The sequence below is a fragment of the Channa argus genome, chromosome 8 (assembly GCF_033026475.1).
Source record: "Channa argus isolate prfri chromosome 8, Channa argus male v1.0, whole genome shotgun sequence".
NCBI lineage: Eukaryota > Metazoa > Chordata > Actinopteri > Anabantiformes > Channidae > Channa > Channa argus.
Window position 1 is genome coordinate 19214264 of NC_090204.1, and position 18203 is coordinate 19232466.

General features: G+C 41.9%; 1 protein-coding gene across 6 annotated transcripts in view; it reads left to right on the forward strand.

Annotated features, from left to right (window-relative positions):
* Positions 1 to 18203, forward strand: part of kank4 (KN motif and ankyrin repeat domains 4) — a 65783-nt gene that overhangs the window by 34812 nt on the left and 12768 nt on the right. For 5 of the 6 annotated variants that reach the window (XR_010915017.1, XM_067513264.1, XM_067513262.1 and 2 more), the window contains exons 2-3: positions 12322 to 12395; positions 13548 to 16967. Coding sequence is in view for 5 of the 6 variants with exons in the window: in XM_067513264.1 (XP_067369365.1) it covers positions 12377 to 12395; positions 13548 to 16967 (3439 nt within the window). In the remaining variant the exon portion in view is untranslated. Of the gene's footprint in view, positions 1 to 3706; positions 3873 to 12321; positions 12396 to 13547; positions 16968 to 18203 lie in introns of all 6 variants that reach the window. The other variant, XM_067513263.1, reaches the window with a different exon arrangement.

Below are 18203 nucleotides of genomic sequence, written 5' to 3' on the forward strand. Positions count from 1 at the left end.
CCTAAACATTATTGTTTAGTTCAAATGAAATGGTATGTATCCCCAGGCAAAACATGGTCTCATTTATAATTAATTACATATGAAGATATTTTTCTATTAAGCCCCAAACTGTCTGGCATTTGAAACTCAAACACAGCCACAGTTACATTTGTCAAATGGGATCTGACCTTAAAGGTATAAAATCAAAGCGAATTCTCTGGCCCTTGAGTCACTGCACAGATTAAAAAAAACATTTACTTTTTACTTTTTTTATTTTTTTATTTTTTTTTACATTTACTAATGTGGCAGATGCTTTTACCCAAAGCAACTTAAATGAAGGGAACTCTCACACAGCAAGAGGAACTTGGGGTTTCATGTCTTGCTCAAGAACACTTAAACATGAACTAGAGGAACCAGGCAAAGTGTCAACCCTGCAATTAGTGAATGGTTGCTCTACCTTCTCAGCCACAGCTTTCCAAAAAGCAAAATTTATACATTCTCAAATTTTGTGAGTTAATTACATTTTATACCATTTTGTGATTTTGGACATGATGCTGTTTTAAGACCATGAGCTTTGCCAGTAAATGCATTATTGGTTATTGGCTTTTCTCACTTGCACCCACTCAGACACGTTCACACGTAGGGTGCAGACTACACTCTCACAGATAATTATGTGTTGGCATAAGACTTGGCATAAATCTCAAGATGCCAGTGTTCTAAAATTGTAAAAACAGCTCACAGAATTATGTTGTAGACATAGCAGGCATTTAAAATGATTAGCTGGAGTTCATTCCTCACCGTACAACAAAGAATAGATTAATTGCTATTCCCAGAACTGGGATAATTTAGACGATGTAACCTGATTTGAGGTGGGATGAAGAATTGGTAGGAAGAAAACTTATTTAAGTCAGGCTGATGGTGAATGATGACTGCTGTGCCTGCTTGTGGACACTAACTAAGTTATAATTCATTAGTGCATAATACAAATAGATTTTTTGCAGACAGATTCTTTGTAACTCTCACAGTTGTAAAAATATTCTGACTTCATGACTGCATGGCCAGCTCCATGCTGCTGAACTGTATATTTGGGAGCTGTGGAGTGCAGCAGTTGAAACTTTTTTATGTTTTCACACTTACACACAACCAGACACAAACACATATCCAGAGATCTAGGGTACCAGAGTTTGTATAACTCTGCCAGTTGTTATTTTAACATTCAGCCGTGTGAAAGTGCTTATAGATACCAAAACACACGATGCATTTTTAGCTCTATTTCAGAGTAAAGGTTTCTGAAGGCAGGGGTTTGTCCTAGCCCTGCATGTTGCAGGCCCACCACGTGACCATGTCATGTGGTACACTGTCGCATTTTGGATGTGCGAAGAAATACTTATGAAGGGCTTTGAGGATTTTCTTAAACCATGTGCCATTGAACAATTATTCCACCTTGCCCCTGTCTATGACAGCTTGTCACCCAGCATTTCATCTTTAATCTGCATTTGGCCTATAAGAATAAATATCAGACATAAGCTAGAGACACAGAAAACTAGTTGGTTTTGAACTTCACCTAAATGATAAGGGTTGTGACCTTCCCAGGAGAGTCCCCTAGTCATTGGTTTATTAGATTATTAGACTGACCCCATCCACTGTGATGTAAGCATCACTGTGAGCACTGCACCAATCTCTCTTTAGATTTTCCATCTTTTTTGTCTCATTGCACACCATTTTCACTTTTTCCTAACTTAAAAACGAGAGAGACGGACATGCGGTCTCTAGCTTCAACACACAGAGAGAAGACACGAGGTGGGTGAGACTCTAGAAGTCCTAGGGGTCTGAGGTAGGATCTGATCCTTTCTGACAGGAGACGGTTCATGTGATCAGCAAGAGGGAAGCTTAACCCTCTAGGCCGCATCAAACCTCTTTCAGTCCACTGCTTTAGATGAAAGGACGAGAGCTGATTTTATTCTGTGTTTGTATTGGACATATAGGGAGAGGTGAGGATTTAACCACAAAGGCTGTGAACATTATGTGAGTTTACATCTGACAAACAAATACAAAAGAAACACAGTAATATTTTCGATCTGGCGTCTCCATAGGGGAGAGTTTGTTTCAAGCCAAAGATCCAATACAATATTTAACATCACTTAAATCAAGCAAGACACATTTTATCAGAAATTTCAATTTAATAGGAAAGTTGGCATTGACTCTGTCCATTAGGAAGAATAAGGATGGAACCCTATAAATATCAGCCAGGAGCAAAATCCCTCTGGAGCCTTGACAAGGTCTTGACACTGGTGGGGTGAAGCCTCATAGATACATTAAGGTGGTTTAAATGTTGTCCAGCCAGGGTGACAAATGGATGATAGATAGATGAAAATGGGTTGGCTGACAGGTGTCGCCCTGCTTGAGCTTCCCGTCATGTCAGTCAGATCATATTCATCATGTTTAACGTGTAATAGATTCCTCTGTTCAGTGTTACTCTAGTTCAGCATGACTCTCGCCACTAAACAGCTTTCAGACTTGGACAAAAATGGGAGACAAACAAATTTGCTACTTAATAATTATATTAAGTTATAGATTAAATATTTGAGCAGCATCATGAATTAAACAAGGTAATTTATGACACAATTAAAGAGCCAATTAGCACTCGGGCTACCAGACGTGAGACTGTCAACTCACTTTCCTGCCAAACCAACCCTCCAGTTGTTGAAGTCATGCACCCAAAACGGCACTTTTCTCTCCCCAGTCTCAATTAAAATGAACCTTTGGCCTCAGAGAACACAAACACAGACAGGGTTGTTTTAGAGGGTTAGCTTTGCTACAGTTTGGCCATTTATCCTCCCTATGAATATTTCAAGTGTTCTGTGCGTTTGTGTACTCACACAGCAAGTCAAATCACACTGTTGAAGCTACTTTAGAGTAGGTTGCTTTTAAAAGGTGTTCCACACGCTCGCTAAGAGGTGAATTAACGCTGTTGATCCGTGGAATTGGTGCACGAGTGAGATAAGAGATAGGATGCTTTAGCCTGGGCAGTTAGCCTATTTAAAGGCAGTTAATTATTTACCTCATTTACACTACACAGCCAACTAGGCGAGACAGGCTTTACTCATTAGACTGCTTTCAATTACGGAGCTGGGCAGAGCTAACATGGGGGTTTTACTTACCTCAGCAAGTAAAGTGTTGCTTGTAGAAGTATTTTTCATCCAGTGTGGAGCATGACCTGGTAAAAAAGCAGGCTTCATATTGGCGTGTGGCAACACAGCAGGGGTTGACTTACAGTTCTCCAGTAATAATTAGAGTAGTGCATGGTGGGAGTTCACTGCAGGACAGGCTTTGTGGCCACAGGCTGAGCGCACAGACACTAATACACAGTTGCAAATACCCACTGATGCATGACTGAACACAGTCAGCATATGCAGAAACACACAGGACTACTTTGCTGCGTGTCTCCCTTGTGGTCATTTGCATTTTAGGAAATACTAAGCTTTACACACACTCACATCTACACACACCTAAAGGAGTTACATTATCAGAACATACAGAAGGGCAGCTGTGGGTGATTACAGAGGTTTGTGTGTGTGTGTGTTAAAGAGAGCGTGTGTCTATGGTCTCTATTGGGCCAATTTATCTTTTTGGGTGATTTTTTTTGTCGTAGGCCAGTTGTTTGGCGAATCTATCATAATGAAACAAGCCAGCAAGTCAGTTGTCTCCTCTCTTCTCTTCCCCTCAGCACCATCTGCCAACACCTCCACCCCCTGGTTCCACCATCCCACCCTCCTTTTCTCCTTTTTTTCCCCTACTTTTCGTTTTTCTGCTGGGGTTAAAAGACCGACAGGGTCAGTAGCACTCAAGGAAACAGAAACAGGAAGGACGGAAAGTGAGGAGCTGCCTAGCAGGTGAGAGACAAACAGCCTCAGAAGAATTCACTGCGTCTTTCAAAGTCATCCTCCCATCTTCGCGTGTTTTGCTCATACATACATACGTTTACCATTTGCTTTATGTTTTTAATTTGTTAGATTTGTTTACCTCGTAATTTATTTCTCACTATTTGATTTGCTGTACCTCACCTTTCTATTTTCTCACTCCTTCTTCCCCAGTCTATTTTTGCAGAGTAGAACATAGGTCACATGTGTTCGCCAGGGATGTGTGAGAAAAATTTTGAGAGCAAGAGGCAGTGTGTTTGTTTGTGTGTGTGTACGGTGTGTGTTTGTGTGTGTGTCTGTCTGTCTGCCTGTGTGCGTTTGTGCATGTGAGAAAGGTAGAGTGGGGTTTTTTTTGTTCGCAGAATGTTAGAGCTCCTCACTCAGCTTTGGAATAAGTCGCCAGGCCAACAAAATCTTACTCCTATAGGCAACATGCAAACGTGTGTGTCTTGTGTCCGATTTCTGTTTTTCTGTGTGTGCAAGCAGAGTTGGGAGGCTGTCAATAGAGTGTGAATTTGTAAGTGTTGATTTCTTCCCAGAGATGTCCAGCCTGCTCTGCAGACCGTGCTGCTGCAATGTTATCGCCTGCCTGCCACACTCCGTTGGTGTCAGGCAAGCTTTTTATCACCGAGACACGTGTGACTGTGGAGGGTAATACAGTGCGTGTGCTCGCACGCCAAAAAAATCGTATTTCGTGTTTAGCCGACTGTGTTAAAATGTCCTGATTGCATGTGTGTCTCCTCTGCTTTGTTTGTGTAAGTAGAAACTGGTAAGGGGACAGGTTTGCTTTCACTGTACATATGAATAATTTACGCATGTTTTGTACTTGTATTCGTGTATGAGTTGTTTTTACCTGTCTGAGCGAGTTGAAGTGGATGTAATGTGACATGGCAGTGCTGTAAGTGGTCTACTCTTCTATGTACTTTCCTTTTCTTGTATTTGTCTACCTGTATCTGTCTTTTTACTAACCCTCATTCCTTTATTCTTCTTTATACCTTCATTGACAGATGTATTCCATCTTTCTCTCTATTTTTACTCCTCAATTCATCCTCCTTCTCGGCACCCCTTCACATCTGTGACTGATGACATAGAAATAGTCAGGTAGCCCACGAGCTAATTAGCGGTAGCTGTTACTTCGCCACTTTCATTAACGTCCATGTGCGGAAGTAGCCATGATGCTATCTTAGCTGCAGCTAGAAGGGGTTGGCTGTGTGAATAATAGATGGTGTGTCCCTTCCTTTATCGCTAATGAAAGCAGGCAGCTGCTTCTTGCCCTGGAATACCACTATGAGGTGCGAGGAGAGCGGTTTGAAAAAGGAAAGATGCTTTTATTCTCTGCATGGTGGAATAAAGAGATTGCATGACAGTTACAGGGAGGGCATGGGTGTAAGGGTTATCTGTCCTTTGACAGACAAGACCCAAGTAGGTCAGGGTGGTAACACTAATGTTATGTCCACATAAATGCAGATAACGTTCAAATGGCATCCTAGCATTTCCCGCCTTTAACCCACAATCACTTTCATTACCAAAAACACCTTTTTGAGGGCACGGCTGCAGTGGAAAGAGGTGTCACATTATAGTAGTGCATGAAAAGCTGTATCATTCTGACACAGTCATAAGTATAAAATGGTGATTTCATCAATGTTCTTCATGCAGCATACCAGGAACAACAAATCTAACTGAATCTCTGCCAGTAATTGAGCTATAGAAGAAAACTATAGCTCAATTGCTCAACAAGAGTAGCTGAAGCTCATGCACTTATGGTACACTGGTATTTTCACAGTGGTATTTTCCACTTATTGTTGCTTTCAGTTGTGAGTTTTTGAAGTTTTCTGCAAGTTGGAAAAAAGGAGGACATTCTTCAGGTTTAAGTTTCTTTCAGTGTACTCATTCCATGGTGCAGAGATACATACCAGTAATGATTGGAAGTGGCATTGTGATATTTTTCCAAGTTAAACAAAAAGATACAATGGAGGTCAGTCACCACACGTATCCTGTCAATCATCTTGCTGAATGAGAGTGGGATCCTTGGGCTTTGTAGCGTTTGATGTTCTTGCAACTAATTTCCTCACACAGAGACAGAGGAAATTCACAACTGGATAATGGAACATGAACTTCAAAGTTTGGTTTCGGGTTTTTTTTTTTTAAATTAATGCAAGAAGAAGACAATTTCCATTCACCAGTCAGACAGAGAACAATCTGTACTCTTAATGTAAACTTTGTTTTTTTTTCATGATACAGACTTTTTTTTTTTGTTTCTTTTAGGTGCTGCAAATAACTGATAACTAGCCCCCTTCTGGTCATAACCAGCTTTTTAGCTTATTATTCTTTAATCTTTCACTATTGTACTTTGAAGACAACATCTGCTTAATGTACTTATTTATTTTAATTAAAATGCACGTTCAATTCAAAGCCATGTTCTCTATTGAAGCATTCAGCACAGTCCATAACCTTAATTTGCAGTCCTCACAGAAAAAAAGCAACTGACCTATAATAAATGAGTGGTCTACTCACTGCAGCCCTGTGGGATAATTTTCCACTATTTAACGAAGCCGGTAGACAGTAGTTCCCTTTCTCATTCTTTCTCTGGGGTAACAGCCAGATGTTGTTTAACACAAAGGGAACAATATGCCCCCTTCTGAATACAGACACTGTCCTACTGGAATAGACTAGATCTAACTGGATTAGAACTGAAGAAACCTCTGGTTGGGGAAAGAGAATAGACCCAAGTTAACTCGAATGAGGAAGATTAAAGGCAAATTGGCCGAAAAGATGCATTCTTGTACTATACTGTTGTTGAAATGTACTATACATAGACAGACATAATGTTAGACTGGAGTCAAATGGACTTGACTGTACTCAGATAATAGCTCCTGGGGAGCAGAGAGATCGATCTGTTCCTGCAGAAACAGCACACACAGATTGAGCAGTATCAGATTAACGCCTCCTAGTTCTCTCTTTAGAATCTGGATGCTAATGGCCTCCTTCATTCAATCTGGATCAGCGGACAGAAACTTTCCAGTTCCCAATTGTCTTGTCAATGAATGTTCTCAATTTTCTCGGTTCACTGCTCTGGAATACCTGTCATTATGCAAAACTGTCCTCTACATCTGCAACGTACTAGATTTAACTAATTGCACCATCAACTGTATCACTGTATTATAGGGACACACAGATGAATATTTATGAGAAACATCAGATTTAATGAATCCCACTCAAACAGTAACAAAAAGTTGATGACAACTTTCATAAAGTGATATGTTTTTATATCTAAGGTGAGACTGTGGCTAATAATAAATGCTAAAAGTCCACAACTACAACTCCAAATCAGAAAAGTTGGGATGATATGTAAAACCTAAATAAAAACACAATGTGATCTGCAAATGTCATCAACCCATATTTTATTCAGAATAGAACATGAACAACATATCAGATGTTGAAACTGAAAAAATGTTACCATTTCATGGAAAATATTAGGTCATTTTGAATTTGATGGCAGCAATACATCTTTAAAACGTTGGAAGAGGGGCAACAAAAGGCTGGAGTCATTGCTGCAAATCAAAAACAAATGGAGGAGCGTTTGATAAACTAATGAGGTTAACTGGCAACAGGTCAGTAACATGAGTGGGTATAAAAGGAACATTGCAGAGAGGCAGAGCCTGTCGAATGCAAAGATGGGCAGAGGTTCACCAATCTGACAAACTGTATCTAAAAACTGTGGAACAATTTCAGAAAAAATGTTTCCCAATATAAAATCGCGAAGACTTTGGAGATCCCACCATCTACAATATAAAATATCATCAAACTCCACGGGCTCAGGAACACTTCCAGAAATCACTGTGTGAACACAGTTCACTGTAAAACCCACAAATGTAAGTTAAAGCTTTATGATCCAGAACACGATCCAGAAACACCGCTGTGTTCTCTGAGCCAAAGTTCATTAAAATTGATGGTCAGATGAATCAAAATTTGAAATTCTTTTGGAAGCCATGGACACTGTGTCCTGCGGACTAAAGAGGAGAGGTGCTATCCAGCTCATATTTTCCGTGAAATGTTAAAATTTCTCAGTTCTAACATCTGATATGTTGTTCATGGTCTATTGTGAATATATTGTGGTTTGATGAGATATACAAATCATTGCATTCTGATTTTATTTAGGTTTTACACATCTTACCAACTTTCAACTTCACAACAGTCTTTTTCTCGTCTCTCTATCACATCACATTCATTTCAAACCAACCAAATAACTTAAAAGCTAAAAAAAAAAAAACTCTCTGCTGATGAGAGCAAATGAAAGCAGTTGTTAGCATTCAAAAAACAATGGTCTCTAAGTGTCCTTATACGTTAAACATTGACTGTACAAATAGTCTACGTATGACTGTGTTGCCTTTTGCTGCTGTGCTAAATGTTCACTCCTGCAAAGTGTGCTGCAGTAGGCATACAAGCAAAGTATTCTCTACATATGTACGTCTGTCTGTACCTCTGCTGTTGTCTACTCTTGTTCGAATGTGTTTGCGTCTCTCTCAGGCTGTGAGTTGGCACATTAAGCTGGACAGTCCTGCCTACATTCTCAGGGTAGAACAAGGGTAAACAGAGATAACTTGTGCCATATCAAGGCTGTGATAAAGACATTGGTCCTGTGTTATTGCTGCTGCATGGGCTGCATGGTTCTTCCTCCTCTGCTGCTGCTTGCACTCCCTCCTTCATTCACAGCTGTTGACAACTCATGCTTAGAGCTGCAGCAGCAGCAGCAGTGGCCGGTGTACAGTACCTCAGTTTGTATGAGCGGTCAAAAAGGATCCGTTTGAGTATGAGACAGCAAAGCCCAGAGAGAGAAAAACAACAGTGGAGCTCTGCCTGCACGAGATATGAATGTGTACAGCTGCCTCTCACATCTTTGCACCTTTTAACTCTTCTCTTTCTCATCCCCTGCTCACACCCTCCGGTCTTATTTCCTGTTGGCCTGTCTTCTAACTGAGCCTGCTCTGTGTCAGTGTGTCAGACTAATTTAATCTCCAGTACACAGGCACTCCAATGTAATGACCCATGACATTCAATTAATGCTTTTCCCGCTTCTTGGTATGTTGGGTCAGCAGGGATTTTATGTGTGCACGTTTGTCTTGGGTATATGAGTGAGTCCTTGGGTTTATGCACCTATAATTTAAACAGAATGGTAGTCAGTGCAACTTGATTTGATGCAATCACATGCTCCATTTGTTAAACATCCTCGTGGCTTTATCTTGTAATCGGGATTCCCCCTGAAATGGACTTGAGTGATAATTTGCAGCGCATTTCAAGCTATTTCATTGGGTCTTCCTCCCCAAAATCAGCTCGGTCAGTGAGGCCGTGGTTTCCACAGTGATGACACATGAAAACCCATGGCTGTCAGTATGATCCTATTTACTGTACTCTCATTACTCCTGTCTTCCGGGCTTCACATTACCAGTGTCATCACCTCTGGACCAGCTGTCGCCCTTATTGGATTGGTGCTGAGAGATGGCTGTATATCCTTTAGGGGTTATGTGCATGTGTGACACTTGTACACTGTACTGTGTTTGCTTTTCAAGCGTGACTCAACCAGAAACACACTTTAACCTATACATGGGTATAATATAGGTAAACAATGTGAGCATGTGGACAGAAATAGGGTGCTGACACTTGCAGACACAATTTTAGCCTTGTAGCATAATCTGTCAATTTGGATTACCATAGTCCGCATGAGCTTCCATTATCAATATGATTATAATCCAATGTGGATCTTTCATCATTAGTATCACCACGGGATTCCAATTTTAATCACAAACCTAATCTGGATAATCTACTAGTCTCTATCTTGCTGTAAAAGTGTGTGCATGTACAAAAGTACCACATTTGGAATAGATGTTTATCGACGGATGGCATGGTTCATCATTTATGCTAATCATAATTGTAATCGTGAAGCTTAGCAACTGCATAAACACAGTTTCTCTGAGGCCCTTCTATGAGCATTAGGAGTGGCTTTAATTAAAAGATGAATCCTCACAACTGCACTGTAGAGATGGTCAGGTTGACTCTTTCTCATTAGGGAAATTCGTGGGGCACTTTTTTCACAGTGTCCTCTTTTCTGTCAATAGTGTCCTGCTTCCCGTCACACCCGTCTGCCACATTTAAGCTTCTCTTCTTCATCTTTATCCTTATACACTTCATCCTATCTATGTCGCCTCTTCTCTTCTTCTGTCCTTCGTTTTTTTTCTACCACCTCCCTCCCTCTGTCCCTCATCTATTTTCTTTGACTATACCTCTGTCTTTCCGTTTCGGTGATGATTTAATTAAGGAGGGTTTTGTTGCCTGCCCACTGTGTGTAATTGCCAGTGGGGTCTGCCTGTACTTCACTCAGCAATTACAAGCAGCATTCTTGTGCTGCGGAATCGGCTAATTAAGCCTTAAGGACAGTAGGCCGATCGTAGCCGCATTAAGAATAAGGACGAGTCAGGAATGCCAGTGCACTCCTCACTCCTGGGAAGAGGCAGCGGATTGAAGAATGGTTGCCATGGTAGCAATCACACAGTGTCAGATCCAGTGCAGCGGATGTCAGTCAGTTGATTTGTGTGTCTCTCTGTGTGTATATATCTGCTCATCTGTAACAGAGACAACATTTCTGCTCCAGGTCACCTGTTTTTCATTATTAAGGCTCAATCTATAAAGACGGGGCAGGGGCCAAATAGAGCTTGTCACAGTTCCTGTTTAGGTGCCTGGGTGGACTGGCTGTCATTTTAATTGATTACATTGCCAGCTCATGCAATGCTTGCCTTGCAATATGTCCCCACTCAGCACAGCACGGCACAGCACACAGCTTAGCCTGTGGTCAGGACTTGGCACTTACTGTACTGCCAACCTCTTTATATCTGTGTTGTGCAAACACACAAACATAATCTTAAATACGTTACTATTAAAATCAATTTCAGTAGCAGCTCTGTTTTCTAAAGTAAAGTGCGGGTGACTTTTACAAATATCATTTGGTACAAGGTCAGTTGAAATTTGCCTGAACTGCTATGAAGAAAGTACCAACAGTCAGTCAGTACTGAGAGTCTTCATGCCACATGCAACAATATTTTCAGTACCACATACTTCTGGTAGATAGATGACATGTGGGGGTGTATGAAGTATTCATACTGTATTAAGTGACATATGGCATAGGAGACACTATTAAATTAATTGATGTGCAACTGCTGCAGTATTTTAACTATTTACATTATTATTTGCATCAGTTACTTGTAAAAGGTGCCTAAAAAAACTCACTACTAAAATAATGAATTGCTAATTTACAACTCTGGATCTGCCTCAAATATTGAAGTTCGGCATTTAAAATTGAAGCAAAGCTTCAGGCTTCAATGTGCTATGTCTCCTACATAACACATATTTTCTTCACATTTACATGGAAATTGGATGAAATGTGCCAAATAGACTTAAAAGTTTATATATGGCTGTTCATTTAACAGTGCAGCTTATTCAAAGGTTGGAAAATTGCCTGGGTTTTATTATGGTATATTTAATTAGGAAGCTTTACATGCACATAATTCCATAAAAGTTTTGACACCCCTCGCTGAATTGTTTTCATGTGTGTCTACTCTACAGTGAGCACATTGTAAAAGTAGACAAGTGGCTCTGTTATTTTGGATTCTCCTACTAGAATAACTGATTTCAAACTGGCACAAAATGGAACCTGTTCCCCTCCGGGGGTCTGTTCAGGCTTGTGTCAACTTTATAATCTTTCTAAACGCTGGGCTCAGCAAGGCAGATGTTCTACTAATATCTTTGTTGCTGGGTATGTCAACATCCCAATAATGTAAATGTATCTTCAGTACAGTAGCTTATAGTCTACTCAATAATTAACTGTATATTTGCTATTTTATTACATTACAGGTCTATCTGAGCAAAATAATTGAAATACCTTTCTTCATTTCAGTCCTACCAGCAAGACGTTTCCCTTGCTGAACCTTGTCCATGTACCAACATGTAGCACATTATATGTCATAACGAATGTGATGTGTTTTGTTTTTGCTATTAAGAATCACCACGGTACATTAGACATGTTTGGTTTACCTAAAAACTGGTGCAAATTTCTTAGGTTAAGCAGTTCATCTTACATAACTTATAAAACGTAGTGAGTATTTTATCTCAGAAAGAGAACAAATCTTTGTTCTCTTGTTATATGGAACAAGTGGTCATTTTAACTTTTATCAGTAAAAATATTCAGAAAATCTTAAAAAAACAAAAAAGTTCAACAAAGAAAACTTTTTTATGCGTTAGCTACACATTTTCCGGAACCTTATCCAAAAGGGAACAGACACTGTTTTCCTTCTTTCATTGCATTTCACGGATGTAAAATTGAACACTATATTTTAGTTTCTCACACAGCTGCATCATTTGTTTTTTCTTTCAGACGTCCAGCTCCAATTGTAGCAAACACAAATCGATGACTGGGAACTCTGCATTCCATGATGGACAAGAAAAGTGGTAAGTGTCACTAATTTAAACAAACAGTGCTCTGGCCTTCGAATTGTGGCCCAAATGTAATTTATTTAATTTATATGAGAACAATTATTAGTTATGTATTATTAGATTTCAAATATAAGTGCACATATGCACAGTGAGATAAAGTGGCTAAGGGTTTATTTCCTCCAGGTGATGACCACCCCCATGTTTCATACTGTATTCATAAATGAACAAAGCATGAGCAGCATTTTGCATGCTGATTAGTTTGTTTTGGCAGAATCACTGCATGATAATTACTTCCCAGTAAGTGATATGGTTTTACATTACAATGCACCATGTGCATGCAGCCTGCATAGTGCAGCCTCTCAATATGAGTGGATGAAAAGCAATGGCAACTAGAATGGGCATTTCCTAAAGAAAATGCGTGTGATTGCTGAAAGCCAGCTGCTGCAGCTGCTTGCAGCCTTTGCTGCTGTGAGACTGGAGACCCCTGAACATTTTAAACGGGAAGGCATTTGAAAAAAAGATTATCTAAACAACTGCAGTTCCATGAACACACAAGAGGATTAAAGGCATCAAACAATTTCGAAGTGCAAACAAATGCAAAACAAATAATTTCATAATTATGCTCAAACAGGTGGCGCTATGCTGCAGCCGTTGCTGCGGGCAGAACTGAAGCACTGAATAATGTAGAAATGAAACTATTGCAAAAGAAGACTATTAAAAGAAAAGGACTTAACAATTTAGAAGTCAAAAGACATGAAAAAAGATATATTTTTTTAACTACGCTTTTTTTCTACGCTGCCTTCTGCCATCACCCCCGTCTGATTGACAGCATTGAACATTTTAGAAGTGGAAACACATTTTTGCAGTTCCATTAATGTCCAGTTGGTGACAAACACGTAGAATCTGAGGCAGGACATCATAATGCAGATGTGAACCACCTTTCAAATCTGCAAATCAATTCAAATCTGGAGTCCATACTGTAATATGTGAAGCATGTCATCATGGGGAAGATTCATAACCTTACCATGAGTAGTTGTTGAGATATTGCTGTGTGAAGATGACAAATGAGGCTGCTAATATTATTAGTGCTGATGTTGTTTTTTAGTTATGTTAAAAGGTAACACTTTGATTAGTTGACTGAATTATTTTTATGTTTATTCTTTACAGCCAATGGCTTTCAGACCAAGGCCAGTGAGGGCGGCGTTCAGAGGAAGCAGCTGCCGTACTCAGTGGAGACTCCCTATGGCTTCCATCTGGATCTGGACTTCCTCAAGTATGTTGATGATATTGAAAAAGGCAATACCATCAAAAGGGTCCACATCCAGCGCAGGGTTAAGGGACCCCCCAAATTCAGCACTCTGCCCAGAAATTTCAGCCTCCCAGGGCATGGAGCCAGGCCTGCCCCTAAGGAAAAGGACAGCACATGGTCTGGGACATCCACCTTGGGACTAAAACCTAAATCAAGGGTGACAGAGGTCCAACAGATCTTTGATTTCAGAGCAAGTGAAGGGACTTCCAGCCAGAGCAGCAGAGGGAAGACCGGTCCAGGAACTGGCTATGTTTCAGCTAAACTAAGAGATGAGGTAGGACCTGAGGCTCAGGGCGTTGAAGAAAAAACAGTGGGGATTCAAAGTCGTCCGAACCTGCTCCGAGCGTCAAGCATGCCCATCACCCTACAGCAGAGGAAAGGCTCGGATTCAAGCAGTCCAGATCGTATTGTGGGAACACCTGAAAATGGTTCCACAGAAAACATGTTCCGTGCTTCACTGGACCCAGTGGAAAGACGATGCCTTCCCCAGGATCGAGCAGGTCTTCACCAACAGATCACGGTGGCACTGAAGCGAGTCAGAGAGCTGGAAGAGCAGGTCAAAACCATCCCAGAACTGAAGGCTCAGATCTGCTCCCTTAGGGAGGAAAGGGAGAAGCTACTGCTCAAGCTTCAAGCTCAGAAGTCCACATCACCCTCTGTGAAAGCCCAAAGTTCTGATGCTGGGATACACATTCAGCCACCATTACACAGACCTTCAGAAGGGCTCAACTTAGCCCTGACGACTCAACCTACAAGTGTGGAACTAAAGCCAGTCACAGGAAAAGAGGAACATGGTGCGATAGAAGAAAGCAAAGACTTACAAAAAGAGAAAAGAAAAGAGGATGGGTTGTCAGAATTGGAGAGACAAACACAGCCATCAGAACAATCAGACAAGCAGAAGGAGACAGAGGGTCCACTGGAGCATGCAGTGAAAAAGCTGTCACGAGACATCGCAGGACAGGAATTAACACCACTTATTGTGGCTTTAAAGGATGCAAAGACTATGCAAGATGGTAATGGAACAAAAGGAGTAACACCTGAGGATCCAGACAGTATGCAGACACTGCAGGAGAACTTAATGATACTGGAGGCTAAACTTGCTCAGGCTACCCTGGAGCTGGGAAGAACTAATAGTCTTCTAAAAGAACAAATAGAGGAAAACAAAGTAAAAGAGGAGAGAATATTACAGCTGAGTGAGGGAATGAGAGTGGAGATTTGTACAACAGAAACACAGAGCAGGCCAAGAAGAGAGAGCATTGACACAGGGACAGAGACAGAGAGAGTAGACTTTGCCAATCAAGAGACAGTGACAGAATCACCTGGTACAGTAGATCAGGGAACTGACACAGACAGAATCTGTATTGAAGTGTGTGTACCCCAACCAAGGACTGGAAGCATAGATCAAGGAATGGAGACTAATGCTGACACACATGAGCAGGTGACAGAGATGCAGGAAGACGTAGCTGCAGTGAGCCCACCAAGACCCAGAGCTAACAGCATGGAACGGGGCACAGTTACTGAGAGGATCGCCACTCAGGATCAGACAACTGAGACGCCAGTGACAGAAAGGGTAAACCAAGTCACGGAAACAGAGGGAGAGACAGTGACAGACCATCCACAGAGGCTGAGAGCCAGCAGCGTAGACCGAGGGACAGAGACAGAGAGGGTGGACACTGTGGACAGGATCACAGAAACAGAGGTAGCACAGAGGACAGACCAGCAGACAGAGACGGAAAGAGGGAGACGACACGAAAACAATCCCGCCAGAGAAGGTGAAGCAGACGGTCAGGTGAGAGAAAGTGTGAGTAGGGAGAGGGCTGAAGATGTTGCTGCTGTGGTCGGTGAAAGCGCAGAAGAAAAGGAAGCGAATAAAATAATACAACAATACAGTGAAAGTGTGGTCATGAAAGTTATCACAGAGAGTTCAGCTGCAGCGGTACAAAGCCTACTTGAGCAGACTTCAGTTTCAGACGCTGTAAGCCCGAGTGAAGGTCACACCAGTCCACCTACGACCATAGGAGAAAATAAAAAATCTATGATTGAAGCGAGCACTGCACAGAATGACTCAGAAACAACACAAATTACACCTCCAAAGAGTTTAGTAACAGAACCAGTTAAAACAACACAGATTTCCCAGGAGACCGTAGAGAAAAAACTAACAGCAGAGGGAGGGACTGTGTGTGCAGCAATCAAAGAAACGGTGGTCGCGGACAAGGTTGTGATAATATCACAGGATGCGGCCGCGAAGGCGGTAGCTCCTGTAAGACCCCAAAGAGGCCGGAAACCCTCGGCAGAGCAGCCGTCACCTCCCCAACTTCAGGCTGCACCCGTCCCTCCTCGTAGAGGATCCAGTGAGGCTCAAGCCCAGGAGCCCCAGACAAAGCCCCAGGCTCAGGCACAAATACAGAATTTACCTCAGCTTGAGCAATCCACAACACAGCCCTCTGAACCACAGGTAAAACCTGAGACCCCATCCGTGTCTCCAGTTGAGGACAAAACCAAATCAAAGAGACCTTCTGGTGAGTCTAGTGAAAAAAAGTCCCCATCACAAGTGCAGACGGAGACTCAGGGCCCATCCCCCCTCTCTAGTGAAGCCCCAACCCGTCCCAAATCAATCCAGGCCCAGTCTCAATCCTCCGCAACACGACGGGACTCAAAAGATTTTAAAGCAACACAGAGGGGATCCAGTATATCGAAATCTCAGACCCGCCCAACTCGCCAGGTGTCAAGTGACGTCCAATCTCAGTCTCTGGGTTCCCGTAGAAGTTCTAGTGAGATTCAACCCTCTCAAAAAGATGCGAGTGAGACACAATCCCTGCGCAGAGGCTCCAGCGAAAAAGCCCAGCGTCATGCTTCAAGTGAAGCCCAGGCATCCCGTCGGGACTCGGGGGAGGCCCAACCGCTTCGTAGAGGCTCCAGCGAGTCTCCAACGTCACCTGCAGCTTTGGGCCAAGTCGTAACCCGGTTAACAGGGCTTCTGGGGGAGCAGTGGGCACAGCTGGGGAGCAGCTCTGGCACCCAACAGACAGCCAGCCAGCAGGAGAGCTCCAGCACGCTGAAACAAGTGGCAGGGAAAAGGGCAGAAGCTGGGAAAGGAGCAACAGCCAAGCCTGCGGGGAAAGCAGCTCCTGCAGCAACAACGGGGAAATCAGCAGGGAAGCCCGGTCCTTCCAAAATGAGCTCTATTCAGAGCCAGCTGGTCAGCTCCCTCAGTGTCCTCTCCGCCTTTTACTCACCAGGCCAGAAAGCTGCTGCTGCCAGCAAACAGCAAGAACAAGGTAGGTTGGTGGTTCAGTTAAGACCACATGGTTTACACTGTTTACCCATCTGTTCATTTGTTTGCCAGATACCTGCTCACATAGTTGTAGCAGACTCCAGAAAATGTTAAAATGCTACCCCCATATTCCCAAAACCATTTAAATGTAAGATGTCCTATCCGATCTCTCCCTACATCAGGTCTCTTCATGGACTCCTTTTATAACAATTGCCCATTCTTACTTCTCTCCATAGAGCACGGAGCCCTACATGAACAGCCAATCATTCCCAGAATGGTTTGATAGATATTTATCACCTGTTAGATAAGTTCAGGTGGAGCCTTTAGCCCTGCAGACCAGAATACGTCTCGGCAGAGGTAAAACATACACAACAACCAGGCTGTGTATCTACAGCAGGCTCTTTCTTTGTGACTGTAGTTTCTTTTCACTGCATCTTGAAGCTGCATAAACTGGTCCTATTGTGCTATTTAGAAAAATACTCAGCCAGTGCTGTGAAATCATGTCTCATATTAATTGGTACAGTATCAGCACAAGTGATATTTTGTACCTGACTCCTTGGATGTGCAGTATGGAGACTGGGTGAGAAATGAAGGGTGTTGCGTGCATTTGTTTTTCTCAGTGGGAAGCACAGACCTCAACGCTAAATATACTGAAGCTGTATAGGAGGTGCTAAAATCGTTTACAGTCCATCCTGACTTTAAAATGAATTGTTTGTTCAGGCATAATGCAGCAGAACACAAAAACACACTGGATGTAGACATCAGTTATAATTTGCAGTTAAAATAGAAATAGTCAGATTTGATCACCCTCCTGTTTGAAATCTAATACATGTTAGTCTTCTATGTACTTCATTATACTTTTCCAGCAGCGTAATGACTCTGTGTTATGTGGACTTCGTGATTTAGTGTCTCATCTACTCATTAATACTCAGTTATATTCAGGGGTCTACGTGAAATGTCTGCCTGGCCTTTTAGTCCATAGTTACCTCTATCTGATGGTTGCTTTTTCAAATGTTTTATTTCTCTCCTTCTATTCTGCTTTAGCATCTTCTGAATTCTACTTCACAACATTGCAAAATCAGATTGCATAACAAATGTATGATATATGATACAAAGTAAGATATGCACCATATCTGTACCTTTTACATTCAGGGTTCTTTTTAAGTTCAGTGTAGGGAGTGTGGTACACGAGAACTTTCAAGTTCTTGGTGTTTGTGTGTGTGTGTTCTTCTAAGATTAT